The sequence below is a fragment of the Trichechus manatus genome, unplaced genomic scaffold (assembly GCF_000243295.1).
Source record: "Trichechus manatus latirostris isolate Lorelei unplaced genomic scaffold, TriManLat1.0 scaffold00030, whole genome shotgun sequence".
Classification (NCBI taxonomy): Eukaryota; Metazoa; Chordata; class Mammalia; order Sirenia; family Trichechidae; genus Trichechus; species Trichechus manatus.
In genome coordinates, this window is record NW_004443966.1 from 9,024,546 (window position 1) to 9,048,388 (window position 23,843).

At 48.3% G+C, this 23,843-nt stretch overlaps 2 protein-coding genes across 6 annotated transcripts in view; one reads left to right on the top strand and one right to left on the bottom strand.

Moving 5' to 3' along the window:
* The window catches only part of APH1B (aph-1 homolog B, gamma-secretase subunit), a 126,727-nt gene that overhangs the window by 50,221 nt on the left and 52,663 nt on the right, over positions 1-23,843 (top strand). The gene's annotated exons all lie outside the window — the stretch shown is intronic.
* The window catches only part of CA12 (carbonic anhydrase 12), a 66,069-nt gene that overhangs the window by 9,223 nt on the left and 33,003 nt on the right, over positions 1-23,843 (bottom strand). For 3 of the 4 annotated variants that reach the window (XM_023729699.1, XM_004374643.2, XM_023729700.1), the window contains exons 3-8: positions 14,599-14,778; positions 12,761-12,903; positions 10,221-10,316; positions 9,338-9,401; positions 8,653-8,810; positions 6,833-6,959 (exon numbers count right to left, since the gene is read on the bottom strand). In XM_023729699.1, coding sequence (XP_023585467.1) covers positions 6,833-6,959; positions 8,653-8,810; positions 9,338-9,401; positions 10,221-10,316; positions 12,761-12,903; positions 14,599-14,778 — 768 coding nt within the window. Of the gene's footprint in view, positions 1-1,019; positions 5,057-6,832; positions 6,960-8,652; positions 8,811-9,337; positions 9,402-10,220; positions 10,317-12,760; positions 12,904-14,598; positions 14,779-23,843 lie in introns of those variants that run through there. The other variant, XM_023729702.1, reaches the window with a different exon arrangement.

The following is a 23,843-nucleotide window of genomic DNA, read 5'->3' on the forward strand; positions in this document are numbered from 1 at the left end:
GATCAGGCTCGGGGTCCGTGTCAGGGCGAGCGGAGATCAGGCTCGGGGTCCGTGTCAGGGCGAGCGGGGATCAGGCTCGGGGTCGTGTCAGGGCGAGCAGAGATCAGGCAGTACGACACAGAGAAGGAAATCACGCAGATACAGAAGAACCCGCCGGCACAGGCCTGCCGGAAGGCACAGACGCCTGGAGGAGGGAGATGAGCCACTTGCCACAAGGCATTGCCGCCTGCTCTGGGCTGGCTCCGAGGTGTCAAGAGCTGCATCTTCCACTGGCATCTTGCTGCACCACGGGATGCTGGTTAACTGCTGTTGAGGTGCCCTGAAGCCTCAAGTGTAAACACGGACCAGTCCAGCAGGATGAACAAGCACCTTGCTTATACAGCTCATGGTTCCTAGAACGAAGGTCTCGTATTCTCTAGATCTATTTGCGATTCTGTTTGAATGTGGAATACCATCCTTCTCCTTTCAAAGCACTGTTTAAGTATGGACTGTTTTTGTGGGTGGCATGTTATATAGTGATAACATATATGTAGATCTCATGACTCATGGTGACCCCATGCATTACAGAGTAGAACTGCTCCCTAAGGTTTTCTTTACCAAAGAAGAATTGATGCCTTTGAATTATAGTGTTGGTGAAGAATATCGAATATGCCATGGTCTGCCAGAAGAATGAACAAATCTGTCTTGGAAGAGGTACAACCAGAATGCTCCCTGGAAGCAAGGATGGCGAGACGTCATCTCATGTATTTTAGACATGTTATCAGGAGGGACCAGGGACATAATGCTTGGTAGAGGGTCAGAGAAAAAGAGGAAGACCCTCAACAAGATGGATTGACGCAGTGGCTGCAACAGTGGGCTCAAACATAGAAAAGATTGTGAGGATGGTGCAGGACGGGGCAGTGTTTTGTTCTGTTGTACATAGGGTTGTTATGAGTCGGAACTGACTCAACGGCACCCAACAACAACAATAACAACAGTCTTTATGGAAGCAGATCACCAGGTCTTTCTTGCATAGTGCTGCTGGGTGGGTTTGAACTGCCAACCTTTTAGTTAGTAGATGAGTGCAAACCATTTGAGCCACCCAGGGACCTTATATAGGTCTCTAGCAGTCTCTAGTTTTGTAAAAGAGGCCAGGAGAGACTATGGGGGTTGATAGTTTACATAAAATCCAGCTTAAGGTGGTAAAAACTCCTATTGTCATGCTTAATAAACATCACAGAGCTAAGTAGCTGAAATGCAAGTTCTCTCTTTGGCTGATGCTTTGGAAAGAAAGCAAGGGAGATGCCTTCAACAACCACACAACATTCCCATCTTTGGAGGATATATTTAACTGGGGAGTTTTCCCTGGAGGATATATTTAACTGTGAAGTTTTCCGTTATTAATACTATGCAACCTAACAAAGAACTATTTCTACAAAAGAATCTTCCAAAAAGATAGCAGACTGTACAAGGCAACTGGTTTCATATAACCATTATAGAGATGGAGGGCTTTGCCCTCCAGATTGCAGGGATGCAGGCCCAGAACAGAAAGCCTACTGCTCCAAGGGACTAAATCGAAGTGCAGTCGGCATGGATTATAATGTCAGCACTGGGTGCCAAGGACTCCAAACACCCTTTGGTGACCAAGGCTGTGCGGAAGGAATGGTGGCCTGTGGCCGCGACTGGGGCCAGAGCAGCAATCTGAAACCAGGACAGCCTCTAGGCAACTCCCTCCTAGACCATCAAAGCTTGACAGCTACATTCTGATCTTTCATGCTACCTAAGCAAGTGGAGTGATTAATTTGTTGGCAAATTGATAACAAAGCAAAATATGACTTAAGAAAACTAAAATGTGACTATTGGCCAGGCTGAGGTTCAAATCATTCTGCAGAGAAGACGCTGTAGCGGAGAGGAAGGAGAGGTGGGTTGGTTACATTCTTCCGAGAAGCCTGTGATGCACACCAGGCACACCACCACCCAGCCTTGTCCTTAAGGAGCTTGCAGTGTGTGTGTGTGATATATACGGATTTTTTTCTCTTCCTTTTTTTAAAACTCTATGGTAATAAATAACTACTCTGTGGTGTGAAAAGTACCATAACAGGGATGAACAAGTTGTTCTGGCAGCACTCAGGAAGAAGAATGGAAGCCACCTTCAGGGGAATGGGGGAGACTTCAGAGAGGAGACGGTTACAGTTGGGTCTTCAAAGAATTTTCCAGGTGGAAGACGTAGAGGGGCATCCCAAAGGGGAATCGTGTGTAAAAAGCCTTGAGCGCCCCTGCTATGTTAAGGGGAGGCCCTGCGGTTTGGTGTGGCAGGGGCCTGGAGGGCATGGATGGGTGCCCCGGGGAGATGATGCTGGAAAGATCAGCTGGGGCCAAGGTGCAAAGGTAGTCCCAGCTTTCTGCCCACCCCCTTTTCCCAGCTGTCCTTCCTGATGTGGTCTGCTGTGTGCTAAGACTCGTTAGGAGCCAGATGACCATCCATGGTGGGGACCCCATAGGGCCTAACCTCGGGAGTGCTCAGGAAACGTGATTTGTTGGATTGGCTTAGATGAAGGGACTAGGACGTCACTTCTTAGCACATTTGACGACTGCTCCTTATTCTTCAGCCCCATGTCCAGGTCCAGGGACTTGATGGTGGGAACTTCTCTGAGCAGACCTTTGGATGCTTTGGAAGAATAGATGCTACTCTTCTGTCTAATAGCCTTTATTTATAAATAGGAACTTTTAGAAACACAGGGTCGATAACCACAAAGTGTACAATCCAGTATAAAAAAATTAGATAATTAGCCATCTTAGCTTTGTAAGATTTTTCTGTTTAAGTTTTATAAAACCACCCAGGTCACTCAGGGTCAAGCCGATTTTAATCATGCTGCTCCACAGATTTGCCATCGGTGAGAACCCTGCTCCTTTACCGTCCAGTGCTCCTGTCTACGTGTGCCTCAGCTGCCGCTGGGCTCTGCTAAGAGCAGTGGCTCAGAGCAAGCCCACTGAAGACATGATTATAGAAACTGTTTGGCTTCCTGTTGTCCCTCAAGTTTCCATTGTCCTGACATGTTGAAAATAGGGCTTGGTAGTATTACTGTTAGGTTGGATGGGCTCTTGCTTTATTATACATCCCCAACTGGACCCAGTGTTGGCGTCATTGGCCAAGAAGAGGTCAACTCAAAGAAACCAAAGATTGGGTCAAAGTTCGAAGCCTTGGCCCCTGTGGACTGTATAGCTGCCTCTGCCCTCTTTCCCCTTCCCTCACATAAGGCATCTGACTTCCTAGGAAGTCTGGACTGGTCCCAGGAGGTAGCTTCCTCACCAGGATCCCACTTTGAGGAAAGTGAATCTCGTTTCCAATATTTAAATCAAGACTTCCCTTTGTGCCACTTGGAAGAGACACTTTTTAAGAGCTGAAAAAAGTGCCTGGCATGACTACTACCTTTTAATAAAGAGTGGATATTTCAACCAAAGGCAAAGAGAAACATAACATACAAGAAAGAAAAAGTTGGTATAAAAGGAAGGGAGGAGAAAAGTGATGAGGCATTCTGAAGAAGGGCGCTGCTTCAGAGGTATCTGGTCCCCCGATAAAAGGATTCGTGGGCTTCTCCTCTCTAAAGGGCTGTTAATTCTCTCATCCCACTTCTCTTAGCCTTCGATCTACCCAGTTATATTAAAAAGAAAATATACTTAAATTCTAAAGGAAGATGAGGAACAAAGTTTCTCTTGGGTTTGGTTGTTCTACCTTAATAACTTCCACCTTGTTGTTTCAAGGGTAACTATTACTGGACTGAAAATGTGATGCCGTAACAGAATAGAGACCAGGGAATGTGATATCAAACTTCTAGAATCCTATGGTAAGAGTTTAAACAACAAAACACCCTCAATTCAGGGTCTAGGAAAGTTATTGTACAATCCCTAGGGCAGTGGGTCTCCATCAGGAGACATTTGGCAATGTGTGGAGATATTTTAGGTTGTCACCACTGGAGGGATGTTACTGGCTTCTAATGGCTAGAGGCCAGGGAGGCTGCTAACCATTGTACAACGCATAAGACAGCCCCCACAACAAAGAATTCTCTTACTCCAAATGTCAGTACTACCAAGGTTGAGAAACCCTGCCCTTAGGCCAAGCTGTAGCTAGATTGTAAACCCTTTGAGGACAGAAACCAGGTCCTGTACTCCTTTTCTAAGCCCTAGCACCTAGCACAGTCTAGGTACATAGCAGGCTCAAGTTAAATGACTCAGTCCCAATTGCCCCAATTTGGTTAAACCTTAGATCCTCCTCCCAAAGTCCATGTACTTTCTCTCATAAAGGATTTTCTGAACATTACTTCGCTTCTGACTGAGTTTTCTCACTCCATAGTTCTTGTTAACATCCAGAGAAAACCCTGAATAAATCAGACCCTGATTACAGTCATGCCCCCGTGGAAAAATCTACCCAACAATTGAGTGCAAACTGCTCAAGGCTCACGCCTGCAAGCAGGCTGGCACCGTAAACCCTAAACGGTATGTTACAGCCTGAGGCCACTCCAAATTGGGTATGGGACGACCTACCTGAGTGCAGTGCCCCTGGGAGGATGGGGGTTGGGGCTTCACTGTCTTGGGGCTGCCTCCTCCTTAGGCAAGAACCCCTCTGCTGCCTGTGTCTTTGGGAAGTGAGGAGGAGGGGAGAATTGTGGCCAAGTTTCTATAATCAGCCTCCAAATGAACAGATTTGCCTTGGACTGCCAGGCATCCTCACACCAGGAGAGTGGGCCCAGCCCCAGCTCTTGGAAGTAGCAGCTCTGGGGAGCTGTGTGGGGATGGAGGGCAGTGGCAAAGCTGCATTTGGCCTTTGATCTTGCTGTCCTAAGCCAAGAGTTGGTGTTCGAGCTTAGCCCTTGGTGCTTAGAGGCCCCCCAAGCTCCCCTGGCCAGACTGAGAGGGTCTACTGAAGCGCTCGGCTACAAGCAGCAACTTAGACCTGAACCGGTCTAAGAAGATGGCTAATCATCCCCATTGTTACAAGTGGGGGGTTCATTTTGCAGGTCAGACTCAAGTTCCTGCCAGGTTTCTTCCGATCCTCTGTAACTGTCCTCAAACAGTGTTCCTGCAATGTAAAGCCAGGGTTGGCAGTCGTTAGTGTCCACTTAGAATCAACACGGCAGCACCAAAAGGGTGTTAGATGACCTCGTCCAGCCCCCTCGTTTGTGGCTGAGGAAACCAAGGCCAAACAAGGGACGTGATTGGCTCATGTCACACAGCCAGCAGAAGACAAAGCCAGGCCTTGAACTTGGGTCTCCTGATTATATTGTTGCTAGGTGCTGTTGAGTTGATTTTGACTCATAGCAACCCCATGTGACAAAGCAGAACTGCGCCATAGGGTTTTCTAGGCTGTAATCTTTACGGGAGCAGACTGCCAGGTCTTTCTCCCCCGGAGCAGCTTGTTGGGTTTGACCTGCCAACCTTTCAGTTAGCAGCCGAGTGCTTTACTGTTGCACCACCAGGGCTCTTTCTACTGACTACACCAAAAAAAAACAAACCTGTTGCCATCGAGTCGATTCCAACTCATAGCGACCCTCTAGGGTAGAGTAGAACTGCCTCACAGGGTTTCCAAGGAGCAGCTGGTAAATTTGAACTGCCGACCTTTTGGTTAGCAGCCAAACACTTAACCACTGCGCCACGAGGGCCCCTTTACGGACTATAGGCAGAGTATTTGTTGCCCTACTCCCTCTGACATGGCCTTGTATAGACTAGGTCAGAAAACAGAACTGATAAGAGTCCTTGCATCACAAGCAGAATTCTACCTCATCTATATATCTCTAGGCAGAGTTTTTAGGTTTTTAATTAAAAGTTGAAGTGCTTCGATTTAACCCTTGAATACTACATACTCCATGTAAAAGAATGGGAAAAGAAGAAGCTATATCCAGAATAGATTACAAAGGGGTAATTCTGTGCTTCTAGAAAGGAAGCTGGTAGTCATCAGCATATACATTCTCAATTTTTAGGACGGGCCGTTGTTCACAGATTCAGTTTTCAGACACAGAAAGTGAGGAAGAGATTAACTAATGGTATCTGGAGAGGAAAACACAAAAGACGGATTCTTGGACAAGTCTTGATTAACTGAAAGAGAAGCATGTAATTCTGACCAGATGTGTGGTCAGTTGAGGTCATGTTTCTAGAGCTTTCTTGAAAGGACCTTGAAACAACGTTCAACTAAGCTTAGTAGGTGATAGTTATAACCTGACACTGTAAGAAAGGAGCAAGAACAAAGGTGCACCAGGAGTGAAGCGAAGACCCGATTTCTCTGATGGGTGGGTTAATGAGTTCTCTAAACATGAACACCTGGTCCAGTTCAGTCCACAGGTGATGTAAAGGGTTGAAGGATGCAGGGGTGGTGATTCCCACCACATCCTCATTCAACTCATGTATTTAGCCTGTGCAAAAAACAGATCTTGGAGAATAACAGTGGATTATGGTAAACTTAACCAGGTAGTGACTCCAATTGCAGCTGCTGTTCCAGATGTGGTTTCATTGCTTGAGCAAACTAATACGTCTTGTAGTACCTGGTATGCAGCTATTAATCTGGCCAATGTCTTTTTCTCCATACCTGTTTTGAAGGACCACCAGGAGCAGCTTCTCTTCAGCTGGCAAGACCAGAAATACACCTTCACTGTCCTACCTCAGGGGTATAACAACTCTTCAGCCCTATGTTATCATTTAGTCCACAGGGACCTTGAATGCCTTTCCCTTCCACAAGACGTCACACTGGTCCATTAATTAACCTCCTAGCAGCACTGGTGGTGGAGATAGAGGGCAAGGCCCCTGATTCATAGGAAACGGACATCTTGGCACACACTCCCCCACAAACACTGCATCTCCTCACCTTGTCGGAAGGAGACATACACCAGCCTCTCGTCAAGCTTCTGGACCTGCCGGAAGTTGTTGACCATTTCTTTGCGGGAAGGGTCATCCACATGTGTGTAGTACAGAGCTGTCTCCAAAGCCAGCAGCTGAGGAAAAGAGCAGAAACATACCCTGGAGGCACAGTGATGACAGGAAGAGAGCTGCCAGCCCTCACCTCTCCCACCTAAGAGAAGAGCCTGGAACCAGCCCCCATGGTGCTTGGTGGGAGACACATTAGAAAGCAGTGGGAAAGGCAGAGAACTGCTGTGCACACCCCGGGGGTGCTGGGCACTGCTGGGTCTGCCCCTCACCTCCCGAGGCTCAGGGAAGGCCAGCGCTGTTGGCTCCTGATTTCCTGGGTGGTTGGGGGCTCCTCAGCCTCTCTTTCCATGAGCCTGAAATGGAACTCAACTCTAAATCAGAGGAGGCCTGTGGGCTCATTCTGATGGTCACTTCAAAAGGAATAGAAGGAGCAAGGTAAGAGTTTCACAGGTCATCTGACACCTAAAAACCAAGCCATGCCCACTGCCATGGAGTTGATTCCAACTCATAGCAAGCCTGTAGGGTTTCCAAGGCTGTAAATATCTACTGAAGCAAACTCCACATCTTTCTCCCACAGAGCTGCTGGTTTTGAACTGCTGCCTTTCAGTTAGCAGTCGGTCGCTTTAACCACTGTGCCACCAGGGCTCCTTGTCTGACGCCTGGCTCCATGTAATTTTCATACACCCACATAGGTTATAGAATCCATTTCCAGGGCAGGTTCTGGGTTAGGATGTTACTGCTTCCCTGCACATTTCATCTCTGATTCATCACACCTTTATTCCTGTCCACCTACCGCTGCCTTGTGTCTAGGTTACTCACATCAGAAATGCATAGTAAGAAGGAGGGAGCAAGAGTGAGGCTGTCCTGGACCCAGGCAGCCGTGGAGAGGCAGGAGACCATGAGCCATGTGCAGCGCTGCCCTGGCCGCGTCTCCAGCTACAACCATTTTTCTTCTTTGTGAATTTCGGCTGTGAGGTAGAGGGTTGAGCAGTGACCTGGGACTCAGAAGACCCGGCTTTGGGTCTCAGCTTTGTCACTAACCAGTGGGTGATTCTGAAAGTTTCTTAAACTTTCTAACCCTCTGTAAAATGAGAGGGTTAGAAGTGACTGCTAAGGATTGTATTCCCCAGCTTTGCCTTGGATTGTGAGCTTCTTGAGGGCAGGGACCCTGATTTACTCATTCCTATAATCCCAGCTTCCCCATCTGTTAAATGATTTAACCCAAGCCTGTCTTAAATTTGCCCATGTAAATAAACCATGCTGTCTCCCACCTGGGAAGTAAATACCATCCAACCACTGAGGGCTATATTAGGAAACACAACTTTACAACTCTTTTTTCAAAAGTATTCATTTTCCTAGCTTGACTGGATAGCTCCACTTTTGAAGCTCAGTGTGTAATTTCTGCAAGCAGGCTGCAGCACCCCAAGAACTGTTGGCGTTGAGTAGATTCCAACTCATGGCGACCCCATATGTGTCAGAGTAGAACTGTGCTCCATAGGGTTTTCAATGGCTGATTTTTTGGAAGTAGGTTGCCAGGCCTTTCTTCCAAGGCACCTCTAGGTGGACTCAAACCTCCAACCTCTCGGTTAGCAGCCGAGTGTGTTAATTGTGTACGCCACCCGGGAACTCCAGCATGCCAGGTCACCTTCGATATTTGGGGAGACTTTGAACAGCTGCCAACGAGATGCTAAGTGAGGAGATCTGTGGAGGGGACCGAGGTACAGCACGCGCTCTGACTCAGACAGGCGCGACAGTTACCTGTTCCGCAGAAATTTGCACAGGGTTTCGGAAAACAGTCCAGACCACAGTGGGGTTGCAAGGAGGTGTGGTGAGGGACCCCATGTAGCGGTAGAACTCCTCAGGCCTCTCAGGAAGCAGCTCTTTGACGTTGAAACCTGGAACGGGCACCTCTTGGCCTGGAGAGACACGTTGGGGTGGGGGCGCGATGGCGTCAGCCTGACTCCATAGCGCAGACGGTAGCGGAGCATATGACTGAGCCTGGAAACGTGAACTAGCCCCGGTCCGGGCCATCCGGCCCAAGGACCTGGTCACAGTGCTGTTCAGCAGCCTGCTGCCCTAAACCTGGTGAACGCAGACAGTACCCGCCCCGGCTTTGTTTTTCTAAGGTTCCACGTTGTTGTTGTTAGCTGCTATGGAGTCGGCCCCCAGATCATGATGACCCGTGCACAACAGAACCAAATACTGCCCGCGCCTGCACCATCCCCATGATCAGTAGTGCACTGCACGGTTGTGGTGCAGAGGGTTTTCACTGGGTGATTTTCCAAAGCAGATCAGCAGGCCTTTCTCCCTAGTCCATCTTAGTCCGGAAGCTCTGCTGAAATCTGCTCAGCATCACAGCAACACACAAGCCTCCATGGACAGACCTAGGGGTGACGACACCCTTCTTCAACAGAGAACGAGTAAGCATCCGAGGACCACTCACCTTTGTACTTTACATCTTGAAGGTGACTGAAGATCTTGTCGTATGATGGATTGAAGGAGCCCATCTACAACAGAGACCAGGCAGGTAGATTGACCTGTTGGGCTGGGATGGAACTCTACAGGCTGGACGTGGACTGACAAATGCCAGTGGGAGGCTTAGCTGAGGGTACATAGCTACTGCTGTGGGGGTCCTCCCTGGAAGATCTGCTGTATTAGGACAATTATGAAGGCTCAGTAGGCTGTTAGGGAGTCAGCACGTCCTTTTTCAGCTGATGGCACCAAGGCTTGAGGGTCTGATTATGTGGCTGTGAGCCTCAAGGCCACAGCTAACATGTTCGTCTAACCCAGAACTTAAGGGAGCGCTGAGTTCATGCGCACTGAGTCAGACAGGGAAGCTTGTTGGGAAAAGAGGTGCATACTGTCTTATTAGGGAAAAAAATGCAAGCGAATCAGGAGACATTTCCATTTCCTGGGTACAGGATTAAAGAAAGAATTTATTTCAGGGTCCATATGTAGGATGGAGTGTGGATACTGGGAGTTGTACCAGGGGTTCAGGCATCTGGTGGGGGCAGCACTGAATGACCACCTCCCCCTAGTGGGTGGTTTCATGCCTTATGCCAGAGGACTGAGACGGGGACTCATGCTTCCAGTGTCCCAAAGGACATACCCCTGTTTGCTGCTCAGCCACAGAAAGCACTGCCTCCAGGCCAGCAGAGAAGGAGCCCTGGACGGGAATATCCTCTGCTTTGGTGGCAAGACGCGGCCAAATGGGCAGCTGGTGAGCCACGTCCATCCAACCAACAGATGTGCGTGGAACGCAACACTGCACTCTCTTCTCCTTCCTGCTTCAAATGTCATGTAAAAACCTTGTAAACGGCTCTTACCTCAATGAGAACAGCTAGGACGGCGAGGCCTTTTGACTTGTTGCTGGCGGTGCTGGCGTTGGGGTACAGATCCGAGTTATAATGGACGATGTGCAGCTGCAGAGGGACAGAAGCCTCCATCAGTGGATGAGCGCCGTGTGGGAACCTTTCACTTCTGCGTGAGACTCGAGTCTCCAAGTGGAAGGGCAGACCCCCCGAGCTAGATTAGGCCTCTCTGAGCCTCCCCACGTGGCACCCCCCATTTTCCCTTTTCCTGCGGTCCTCTTTAGACTGCAAACTCCACCTGGGCGGGCTGTGTCTACCTTACTCACTCACTGTGCCCTCCATGTCTGATACGGTGCCTGGAACGTACCAGGTGCGCCAGAGATATTGAATGAACCAATGGGTTCTTAAGCTAGCCATGAATCAGCTTTGGTGCATTTGTCCCTCCTGAGTCTTCCTATGGAGCGCAGTTCTACTTGGCAGCACATGGGATTGCTGCTAGTTGAAATCAGGGCTTCGAACCGGTTCTTTCCGGTTCAACCCCCCTGCAGAGAATTTGCATTTCCACTCAGAGATACTGAATCAGAACCTTTAAAATGTCGACTCCGATTCAATATGCCTAGGGGTGGAAATTCAAATTCTCAGTAGGTGGTCAAACTGGAAAGGACCGGTTCAAAACCCTGCTGTATATCTATGCAATAAACGCATTTTTGTTGATTCTTTGCCTCTCGGGACTATGACAATACTGAGATTTTATATCTGTTTCTTTCATTTCTCTTCAGTCACCTCTTTTCCATGTTACGTGTCTATAAATAGAATTCAAGTGTATTTTATTGAATACAGTTTAAAGTTCCATTTTGAACTTTTCAACTGGCCCTTTCTAATTTTTAAAAATCACCTGAAATTATTTCATCTTTTTTTTTAATTGTACTTCAGATGAAGGTTTACAGAATGAACTAGCTTCTCATTGAACAATTAATACACATATTGTTTTGTGACATTGGTTAACAACCCCACGACAGACATGTTGACACTCTCCCCTTCTCGACCTTGGGTTCCCCATTACCAGCTTTCCTGTCCCCTCCTGCCTACTCATCCTTGCCCCTGGGATGGTGGGCCCTTTAATCTCATTTTGTTTTATGGGCCTGTCTAATCTTTGGCTGAAGGGTGGACCTCAGGCGTGACTTCAGTACTGAGCTAAAAGGGTGTCCGGGGGCCATACTCTCGGGGTATATTTCATCTTTCATGTGTTCCTCTGTTAAGGATTTCTTAGGAATTTCCACTTCACTGCTTTTCCTTCCAAAGGACCTAGCCTTCCCCACGGTCCCACACCATCTTGGCCTGGCATCTCTTTGAGAAGCCGAGCAAAATTCTATTTGGCTCAAACCCCAAGCACCTAGGTCCTTGATTCATTCTGTAGCTGACATTTGAGCTTGTGGTCTGTCTTGGCATTTTTCTTCTCCTATTTAGATTAGATCAAGAGGAAGTAAAGGCACAGGGAATTCCCTACACAGAGGATTCAGAAAGATTCTTTTTTTAAATTTTATTGCGTTTTAGGTGAAAGTTTACAGTGCAAATTAGTTTCTCATTCAAGAATGTATACACAAATTGTTTTGTGACATTGGTTGCAATCCCCTCAATGTGAGAAAGACTCTTGTAGAAACTAAATCCAGAAGGACTGTTACTCTTCCAAGGACCCTCCACAGGGAAGCTGCTGTTTTAGGGCCACCTGATGGGTTTCTCTTTTGTCAGCATGTACGGTCCATTTCACCAGACCAAGAGTCTCGGGACGTCACTTAATGGCAGAAAATACAGTAACTAGAAATATTTCAAAATGCACAAGCCCTTCCAGCCTACACCCTTAGCCCTTCTTTATTTCCCACGGGGAAGCAGAAGCCTTCACGTTGCAATTAGCCTAAAAGAAACTGCTGTCCTCAGGGTTCAGAGAGGGGCCTGATCCGAACTCTGGGAACCTCCAGGAATGCCACCTGGGCCATCACGGCCTGTGCCTGATAATGCCAGCCATCACTTAACTTGCAGCCAGGGAGAGGAGTAGCTCTGGACCTGGGTCCCCATGTCCCAAAGCTCAACCCATGCCCCGGGAAAGGAAAGATGGGATGGGAAAGCCGTATGGAAACAGCACGACCTAGGAAGAAGACCGAGAAGTTTGAGGGAGCAGTTAACCCCGTGTGATTCAGCAGGATGTGTCAGCCAGACAAGCTGATGAGATCTTAACCTGCGAAAATGGAAAAGGAGCATGGGGGTCCCACTGGACCACCCCGGGAGCACTGCCTCCAGAGTAGCATCGCTCACCTAAGGACACAGAGTCAAGCTCAGCATGTTCAGAAGCTGAAGGGACCGGGACAGCACCGATGGCCTGCGGGGTGGCCAGAGCAGCTGTCGCTTCCTGTGCCGCCGACAGGGCCAGGGTGGGTGTGCAGGGCATGCAGGAAGCCCCCTGCTCGTGCTCTGATCTTCTCTGCACACAGGTCACAGGGCAGGGTGCCAGCCCACCCAGCCCTAGTGACCACAGCCTCTACCGGCCTGGCCCCACTCACCTCGGCGGCGAAGTGCCTCCCGCTGATGGTGTGCTCGGAGCCGTGGGGGTTGCTCTGGTCCCCCCAGTGCAGATGTAGCTGTGTGGCGCTGTAGCGGAACGGGAGGCCCAGGAGGTACATGTTCGGGGTCAGGCTCAGCTTCACTGCAGGGAGTGGAGAGGCAGCTTTAGAGCCATGGCCAGCTGAGCGCCGCTAGAGAGCAGCCAGGTGGGCAACGCCTGGATGGGGCTCAGACGGGGCAGGTGGATGCAGCAAGGTGGAGACCACAGGGGTGCAGCCTGCAGGTCAGAAGCCTGGCCTCTTTCCTTGAGAATGTCCCTGTGTCCCGAAAGCAATGCCGGTGGTACCAGCACCTTCTTGATTCTGCTTGGAAGTGATGCAGAAACACGGGTACTAGACCAGTGCGTGAGCTGTTGACTTACATAACCCATCTATTTCTTTCCCGTTGCCGTTGAGTCAATTCCGACTCATAGCGACCCTATAGGACAGAGTAGAACTGCCCTATAGGGTTTCCAAGGAGCGGCTGGTGGATGTGAACTGCTGACCTTTTGGTTAGCAGCCACGCTCTTACCTGCTGTGCCACCAGGGCTACCAACTCATGTATTAGACGCTGGCTGTGAAGATCGGACCTTAGGGAGGTACCCTCCATGCTGTAGAATTATATAACAAGAGCAGCAATAATCGCCATTTATGAAGCATCTACTACAAGCTAGGGCTGGACGTACACATTCTCTAGTCTTCACGGCAACCCAGGAAGAGAGCTATCAGTATACCCATTTTCCAAATGAAACCTCAGTGAGGTTAAAGTTCTTCCCCCAGAGTCTCATGGCTCATAAGTAGTCAAGCTGGGATTCAAATCCAGGTTTGTCTAACTCCAAAGCCTGAGTGCTCCCCACTGAACTGCGTGGCCCCATGAGTAATTCCTGATGTCCCAAAATTCACGCCAGCAGCACAGCGAATGGGCCAAGGGACTCAGGCCTATCCCATCCTCCATCCCAAGAGATGAGCTTCTTTTGAGAGGTGCTGTCCTGGTAGAACCTCCTGAGATGCTATGGACTGAACTGTGTCCCACAAAAAGATATGCTGAAGTCCTAATTCCCTGTAACCTGTGAGTGTGACCCTGTTTCGAAATAGAATCTTTGAACATGTTATCAGTTAGGTTAACATGAGGTCATATTGCAATAGAAAAAACCCAAAACCAAACCCACTGCCAACTCATAGCAACCCTGTAGGACAGAGTTGAACTGCCCATAGGGTTTCCAAGGCTGTAATCTTTATGGAAGCAGACTGCCACATCTTTCTCCCACGGAGCAGCTGGTGGGTTCAAACCGCCAACCTTTCGGTTAACAGCTGAGCACTTAACCACTGTGCCACCAGGGCTCCTTTACTGGAGTAGGGTGGGTCCTAATCCTATATAACTGCTGTCCGTATAAAAGAGGAGAAGATATACAGAGACAGGGAGACAGAGGAAGGATTCCATGTGACACTGTAACTGCAAGCCAAGGAGTGCCTGGAGCCACCAGGAGCTAGGAGAACAGATTCTCTCTCAAATCCTCAGAAGGAATCAACATGGCCAACACCCTGATCTTGGACACCAAGCCTCCAGAATTGTGAGACAATAAATTTCTGTTCTATAAGCCACCAACTTTACGGTATTGTGTTACATTAGCTCTAGAAACCAACACCCAGGCCCAGGACCTCCAGCATCGCCTGGTGAGAGAGGCCCAGGCATCCCTCAAGGACCTCCCTCCACCTCTCCCTGCTAGATGGAAGAGAACAGGGCAGGGGGCCAAGGGAAGCTCAGACATTGTCCCTCAGGCCCTGAGGTCTCTACTCACCTGAATGGCCGTTATTGGTCAGGATAAACTGCTCGTTGGCAGACACATTGTAGCCTTGGAACTCGAGGGGCACAAGGCTGGCGTCATACTGGATGATGTCGCTGTGCAGGTCGATGGGAGACTGCATCAGGCCCCCACAGGATGAGTATTTCTTGGACCAGCTCCTCTCTCCATCGGGTCCTGGAAGGAGAGATTCAAACCCAAGATTTAGTCAGTTTTCTGCACAGGATTTTTTTCTCATCCTCTGTTGTGGATTGAATGGTGTCCCCCAAAAATGTGTATTGACTTGGCTGGGCCACGATTCCCAGTATTTTGGTTGTCCACCATTTTGTCCTCTGATGTGATTATCCTTTGTGTTGTAAATCCTAACCTCTATGATGCTAATGAGGCCGGACTCAATCTACAGGGTTAGGTAGTATCTTGAGTCAATCTCTTCTGAGATACAAAAGACAGAAGTGAGCAGAGAGGAGAGGCACCTCCTACAATGAAGAAAAAAGAGCTGAGAGCAGAATGTGTCCTTCAGACTTGGGGTCCTTACTCTGAGAAGCTCCTAGACAAGGGGACGATTGATGACAAGGGTCTTCCCCCAGAGCCAACAGAGAGAGAAAGCCTTGCCCTGGAGCTGATGCCCTGAATTCAGACTTCTAGCCTCATAAACTGTGAGAGAATAAACTTATTTGTTAAAGCCACCCCTTGTGGTATTTCTGTTACAGCAGCACTAGGTAACTAAGACACCCTCTAATTCTGTTTTCAGTACAATGACTTCTTTTCTCCAGAGATAAATGCTTCAAGGCCCAGAGATCTCAGCGTACAAAATACGGCCAGCAAACACCTCAAGACCATCTGCTCTTAAAGTGATGTGGGGGAGGACTCGAATAGCCCCATGCCAAAGACTAGAGCCCACCAAACTCTGCTTTATTTTGTACATTGTTCATTTTTTGACAAAACACACAACCTCTTCACATGAAGACCTGTTGACGTTCAGCAATTTGGTATCTGTTTATTGATCACCTACTCTGAGCCAGGAACTGCTGGGGGCCATGGGGCCACCATGGCGAACACAGCAATAGGGCCCCTGCTCACTCAAGCTTGCATTCTAGTGGAGAAGAATTTATTGGATCCACTCGGTTGCCCCAGGTAGGACTTTGAGGCTGATGGATTTACAGGTATGACCTTCCTGAAAGGAAAATTTAGAGGACATTGACTCTTGATACCTACAGATAAGTAAGAATAGGACCCAACCTAATATGGAGGCTTGAAAGCCGTCAAGTAATTATAGGCTTGGAATCACAGAGCTAAGTGCAAGGTTTAGGCTGGGAAAGAGTGTGACAATTCTAGAAACTAATTATTACAACAGAGTCGAACAACCATCAGTGAGGAGGAACAGGCTTGAAACAAAAAAAATCCTCTGGAAATGAAAATAAACAATCCCCACATTCAGACCAACTTTCCTACTCCCACAGGGAGAAGTCTGTAAAGAATGTAAAGCTATTTTAAAAAGATTATCTCCCACGGTAATTAACTGGATTTTCAGGCTGAGGTTTCTCCAGAAAAGCAAATACAGGCGGTCCCCGGGTTACAGACATCCGACTTACGGACAATTTGTACTTAAGAAGGGACTGTCATAAAGCCTATTATATTATATATTAAAAATTTGAGTTAAATACATACAATGGTTCATAATAACAAACGCACACACTACTTTGTGACACTCATGAAAACATTATATAAAGGTAAAGTATACGCTATACACTAAGACAAACGTTTGACCAACTGACCCTAAAGAAGAACCGTATGGACCTGTTCCTACTTACCTACAAATTCGACTTAAAGCCCAACTTAGGAATATAACCCGTTCATAACCTGGGGACTGCCCGTAACTGACTTGTTGTGGCTGGTTAGGGTAGAACCAGGGTGCCCTGTGGGCTCCGTGGAGTTGGCAACCAAGCTTTGCCATGTGGGGGCCATTCATTAGTATTTCCGCACAAGGAAGGGTGTTAACTAGAGCAAAGGAGGGAAGAACATCACTTCTTCCATAGAACCCTTTCATAGACAACAGCACTGTTTCACAATGTACATCTGGCCCCTGAGAATACCCACTTCCTCCCCTTTATCTTCTGACGGGGGGCCCTCATCTAAGAGTGTTAGAGTCAGAAGAAATACTTGGTGCCACCACCAGCTCCTGTCCAGTAGGACTCATCCGGCTCATGGCAATCCATCTGTGTCAGAGTAGAACCTGCCACATAGGGTTTTCAATGGCTGAGTTTTTGGAAGTGGATCACCAGGGCTTTCTTCCGAGGTGCCTCTGGGTGGACTTGAACCGCCAGCCTTTCAGTTAGCAGCTGAGGGCATTAACCGTTTGTGCCACTCAGGGATCCACATGACACCTATGTTCATTTAAAATGTTAAGAGGAGTGGGTCTCTGGCTTACATCTTCTAGGCCCTGTCACACTGGAATCCTACTAATTTTTCAGACTGTCAACCTTTCGACGTGCCTTTTTGGAAATGTTAGAGCTTGAAAATGATTTCAGAATCTCCATTCGAACCTTTCACTGGATACGTCAGTCAGTTTCTACTGAGCTAAACTGCTTTCATTTCCAAGGCCTCAGGCTCTGAACTCATGGCAGCTCAACCACACCAAGATGGCAACTGGGGGAGAAGAGGGTTGGAGGATGCCCAAGTAGTCACCCCAGGGGCAAAATGGGGTAAGACAATTAGTCAGCTAAGGGCAAAACCTAGTTCTTCAGGGACAGCTGGGAGCAGAGATGACGCAACCGTGATGTCTCATGTAAACCCTGAGGATCAGAACGAGGCACAGCTGCAGGGCGGCAAGACTTCCGGGTGAGGCTGCTCGCCAATACCGCCTGGGCCCCAGTCAGGGTGGCGTAGCTGCCAGACAGGCAGGAATGGAAAAACTCAGAAGTACAGAGTCGTAACAATGAGATGATTTCCCCTTGCACACATGACTAAGGGGAGCAGGGCTAAACGAAAGACTTTCTTTCCTCAGAGCTGAGGTTCCAAAAGATTTCATCAAGAGGGCATATTAGTGATAACTGAGAGCCCCTGGAAGGCCAAAAACAAAAAACCTGTTGTCATGGAGTCAATTCTGACTCACAGCCACCCCACAGGACAGAGTAGAACTGACGCATAGGGTTTCCAAGGAGCTACTAGTGATTTGAACCGCTAATCTTTTGGTTAGCAGCTGTAGCTCTTAATCACTGTGCCACAGGGACATCTCGTCTTCATCTCTGTGGCCCCATGCTGTGAGTAGGCTCACACGCAAAACAGACATTTGATAAACATTTCCCAAAGAATTAAAAACCGAAAAGAACAGAGAGCTTGGGAAATGGTTACCCGGGGTGGGGGTGGGGGGGTGAAGAAAACCACCCTAAAAACTCTCTATTGGAAATAAAAAAAAACTCCTGTTGCTGTTGAGTGAATTCCGACTCAGCGACCTGACAGGACAGAGTAAAACTGTACAGGACAGAGCTCTTAACCGCTACGCCACCAGGGTTTCCTCTTTATTGGAAGGTAGGGCCAAATGGGAGTCCCTAGGTGGTGTAAACGGTTAGGTTAGGGTCTACCCAGAGGCACCTTGGAAGAAAGTCCTGGCGATCTACTGCTGAAAAAAATCAGCCACTGAAAACCCTATGGACCACAGTTCTACTGAGACACCATGGCATCACCATGAGTTGGTAAGGGCCAGATTAGGCATTTTGGAGCAGGAAAGACTAAGGATACTAGAGGGAGTAGAGTTGCTGTTGGCAAACCCTCCTTGGAAAGAGAAGCAGCTATAATGGGCTGGGCCAGTGCAGAGAACCAGCTGGAACTTCTCCTCCCCCACTGCTTCAAGTGAGTGACCTCGAACGGGGCATGTTCCCTCCCTGTTCTCTCTTGTCCTTTCTACAAAGGGGAGGGTTGGTCAGTATGTTCTGGAAGGTCCCTTCTGGCTCTCAAGCTCTGAGCTTTATTAAGATTACTAGGACTAAGCACCTTCACCCTCTACAACAGGTGAGTTTGAACCAGTTGGAGAGGGTTACTCATGCCAGCGCAGTTCCTGGACACATGACAAGGTGCCCAGTGGGGCCAGCTGTGGGAACAAGGGCACAGGGTGCTGTTGCTCCTGGGGCTGGCTGGCCAGTGGGCAGCCATCTCTCTCCGCATCAGGAGGCTGCCACCTGGTCTTGGCTGCCGTCCACAGGGCCACTTGTCCTTGAACACCAGTCACAGGCCCTTGGAATCCCTGGGCAGCAGGGTCTACAAAGCCTTTTCTCCTCCTCTGCCTCCTGCTGCTTTAATTATCATCATCATCATCGTCATTATTATTTTAATAGTTTTGATCCTTACAACTCTATGGGGTGAGCAAGGCAAGAGTCACCCCACTTTACAGGGGGGAGTCATTGTTCAAGAAGCGTTGACTATCTGTTTAGGGTGGTTAATGTAATAGGTGTCACTGAATTGTACATGTAAAAAATGTTGAATTGGCAAATGTGTTGTATATATGTATTTATTTTACAACAATAAAAAATTACAAACAGCTCTTAACATAGAAAAAAGATGAGCGTCATGTAAAATAGAGAAATGTAAATTAAACTTACACTCTAATACTATTTTTCAACTATCCAAAAAAAAAAAAAAAACACACCCCACTTCATAGAAGACACATTAAGATCATGTGATCTGCCCCAAGTTAACCGACTGCTGTCAAGACTCATAGCGACCCTATACGACACGGTAGAACTGCCCCATAGGGCTTCCAAGGAGCTGTTGGTGGATTCGAACTGCCAGCCTTTTAGGTTAAGCAGCCTGAGCTCTTAACCACCGTGCCACCAGGGCTTCAGTTTATACAGGGTTACTCTGCCTGGGTCACAGGACCTCCATGCCCTTCCATTTCAGTGTTTACTCAGGAGTTCTTGTGTGCACTTGTCTCCCGCTCCTACCCTCCCCCTGAAGGTGAGGACTGTGTCTCACTCATCCCAGCGTTTCCCACAATGCCTCGGCGGAGCCAGCCCTCACCTGCTTCCTGAACTAAGGCCTCACGCGATCTCCTGCTTGCTCTTCAGGGAAGCATGCACCCATATTAATCACCACCATTCCTTCCTGGTGGCGTAATGGTTAAGAGCTCAGCTGTTAACCAAAAGGTCTGCAGTTCGAATCCACCATCTGCTCCTTGGAAACCCTATGGGGCAGTTCGACTCTGTCCTATACGGTCCCTATGAGTTGGAATCGATTAGACGGTAACCTGTTTGGGTTTTTTTGGTTTATTCCTCCCTATTCCTCTTATACGTTTTTTTCCCTCAAAGAGGAGGAACATGGGATCATTTGCTCAGTTTCAGAAGTTACCCCCCTAGCTTTTTAGTTTTAGGAGCCCTCATGGTGCAAATGTTAAGCACTTAGCTGCTAACCGAAAGATGGGCGATTTGAACCCACTAGCCCCTCCACGGGAGTAAAGATGTAGTGATCTGCTCCCGTAAACATTTCAGCTTAGGAAACCCTATGGGGCAGTTCTACTCTGTCATATAGGGCCACTACGAGTTGGAATGGGAAACCCTAGTGGCGTAGTGGTTAAAAGCTACAGCTGCTAACCGAAAGGTCGGCAGTTCAAATCCACCAGCCACTCCTTGGAAACACTATGGGGCAGTTCTACCCTGTCCTTTAGGGTCACTATGAGTTCGAATCAGCTCAGTGACAGTGGGTTTTTCTGGTTTTTATGAGCTGGAATCGACTTGATGGTACACAATGACAACAGCTTTCCAGTTTACCTGTGTGGGGGTCTGTGTTGTTGGCACCACTCATTGAAAAAGAAATTGGTTTCTGCCCTGTCGCCTGGGAGACGGCCTGCTGGGTATGTGGCTTCACAGAAGTTCAGAGGCCCCTCCTCCGGGGTGTGATGGCCGGAGTCCTCCTTCTGCACAGCTGGGGACATGGTCTGAGCAGCCTCTTGTCTTTGTGGTTTGTGAATGAGAGATGGAGGTGGCGTGGGTGTGGGCACCCACCCATTCCCACCGCCACTGAGTCCATTCCGACTCTCATCAACCCTACAGGACAGAGGAGAATTGCTCCATAGGGTCTGAAAGGCTGTAATGTTTACAGAAGCAGACTGTCACCTCTTTCTCACTTGGAGGGGCTGATGGTTTGAACCGTAGACCTTATGGTTAGCAGCCAAGCACTTTAATCACTGTGCCACCCGGGCTTCTTGGTGTGGGCACCAGGACAGCCAATACCAGGGGTGCCCTGTCTTCTGCCTGGGCCTGCATCCCTCAGTACCCACAGCAACACCGGCCTTGCGAGCAGCTGCTGCGGGGCTGTGTTTTCTCATCTCAGCCTCAGCTTCCCCACAGAAGCCAAGTGCTCCGCGGCCAGAAAGCTGCGATCGGAACTGACTTCTAAAAGAAAACACTTATTTCCAGCCACCGTGAAAATTCAACTTTTCAGAGTTCTAACTTTGCTTCTTTAGTTGATTGGATTTCCCTCCCACGACTATGATAAAGGAGATCATATGCATCCACAGTTTCTTAAAAAAAAAAAAAAAAATCAAGGCCATTATTTCTTTCCAATTCATAAGTTTTTCTGCTCTAGGCAGTAAGTGGACGAAATTCCTGTTTTGAAATGTAACAAGACATTAACCCTGGAGGACAGCTCAAAATGCTCTCATGGTTTCTGACTGGGAGTGATGAGGCCCAGGATGCAGGCCTTACATTATCTGAGGTGCAGAACATTCTTATGGAAAATGTCAAACGTATACAAAAGTAGAGAGAAGAATGAACTGAACCCATGTTACCCAGCTTTGACAGTGAATTCTTGGTCAATTCTGCTTCTTCTAGTCCATGCCTACTCTCCCCCAACCCTGGATAATTCTGAAACACATCCAGATATATTTCATCTGTAAATATTTCAGTATACAGTTCTAAAACATAAAGACTCTTTTAAAACCAAACCAAACCACAATGTCATTGTTGTTAGGTGCTGTCAAGTCGATTCTGACTCATAGCAACTCCATGTGACAGAGAACTGCCCCTAGAGCTTCCTAGGCTGTAATTTTTACAGGAGCAGATAGCCAGGTCTTTCTCCTGCGGAGCCACTGGGTGGGTTCAAACCGCCAGCCTTTCCGTTAGCAGCTGAGGGCTTAACTGTTGCACCACCTGGGCACCTACAAGCTCATTATCACATCTAAAAAAGTTAACAATTCTCTAATATTATCAAATCCAGCCAGAGTTCAAATTTCCCCAATTACCTCATAATTTTTTAACACTGTATTTGTAACATTCAGGATCCAAATAAGGTCCACATATCGCAATTAGTTGATGTGACCTAGATTCCAATCTGGTGGTGCACTGCCTCATGAGAGGCCAACCGCCAGGCGTCTGGTGACGGAAAACAGCGCCTAGGGCAATTAGTGTTAAATTGCTGAATGGTCTCCTACAGCTGGTGATGGAAACGGTGATGGCCAGTAGGGACTGCTCATTGGCGCCCACCTCAAGCGGCGCCCAGGGCACACACGTGGTACCCAGGGCACGCACCTTACCTGCCCCTCCCTAGACAGGCCTCAGCCAACTGGCCCCACATCGCCCCGGGCTCAAAAGCTCAGAGCCACGGCTGGCTCATCCACCCTTCGCCTGTCACTCGTGGAGTCTTCAGTTTCCAGCCCCACCCCCTCCACCCTGGGTTAGGCTGTCCCAGTCACACTGCAGAGGCTCCCCGCTGGCATACTGGGCTGCAGCGTTTCCTTGTCACACTGCCAGTCTCACATTCCTGTTGTATTCAGATTAGTCCTACTGAGGCTCTGCTTCTGGGGTGCGACCTTAGCCCTACCCTCTTTCTCTATAATGTACCCCCCTCCCCAACGAATCAAGAAAAGACTGTAGCCCTTCTCACGGCCTCAGAATGCCTCAGCTTGTCAAGGCCTTCAAAAGCACCCACACCACTGCTAACCCAGCTACTGCTGAGGAGGCTCTGCTCATGGCAACCCCATGTGTGTCACGGTAGAACTGTGCTCCAAAGGGTTTTCAATGGCTGATTTTTTGCAAGCAGATGGCTAGGCCTTTCTTCCAAGGTGCTTCTGGGTAGACTTGAACCTCCAACCTTTCAGTTAGCATCTGAGCATGTTAACTGTTTGCACCACCCAGGGTCTTCCACACCTCTCCACAGTCTACCTCTAGGGTTAGGCCAGCTTCCTCCATCCTCAGAACAAGCTCTGCTCACCAACCTTCACAAATGTCCTTATGCTAAAAATATTGGCTTAGCATATATTCTTCCTTCCTCTCCACCTTTCCAAATCTTGTCGCCGCTTCAAAGTCCAGCTCAAGTCCTGTCAAAGTTACTCCAGCCCACAGCACTCTCTTCCGGCCTAAACTTCTTCGCCAGCCTGGGGCTGTGACCATTAAATGGTCTTGCCTGTGACTATTACCAGACTATCTCCAAACTAGAACTATGTTTAAGTTTTGAAGATCTTTTGAAAACTAGAACTTTTCGTCATACCCCTCTCCATGTCTGAACACATGATGGCTCTTGGTAAACACTCAGTGAATTGAGCTGGAGGGTTTCTTAAGCTCACAGCAGAAGTCTAGCCATGAAGGGATGACAGAAGAGTGTGTGTGTGGAGTGACAGGGAGTTGAGGGTAATGAGAAGGGTTTTTTTTCTTTCAACGGAGAGACTTAGCATACTTCTTTGCAGAAGGAAAAGGGGAGTAGAGAAGGAAGGTTGGATAGAGGAGAAAGAGGAGGTCATTAAGGAATCTTGGCGCTGAGAAGACAGTGGGAAGAGGATCCAACCCCCAGAGGTGGAAATGAACCCTGGGCTGAAGGAGTCGCTCCAGGCCTGTTTGGTGGATGGAGAAGATGAAAACACTGCAGCCTGCCTGGAAATGAGATCCACAGGGTGAAAAGCCCCAGTCAAGTTCTGGAACGCAGCGAGACTGCAAAGGTGATCAGGGAGAAGGATTAGCTATGAGAAGATGAGCAGTCTAAATTTCTCACCTCTGGGCTATGCACAGCCAAAGTATGCCCATGAACCTGGAAGAGTGGATGTGAGCTATATATTTTTAAATGAACTTACATTTGGCTATTTTCTTCATACACTTTGTGGCTTGTTTTTCAATTTAATTACAGTAAATTTCAAAGCGTGTCCAAAGTATAGTATAGTATAATGGTCTCGTGTATACTCCTTCCTGACCACTTGAATCATGGTAGTTTCATCTATACCCTCCCCACTCCCCCTACCTGGTTTATACCAAAGAAAATCTATT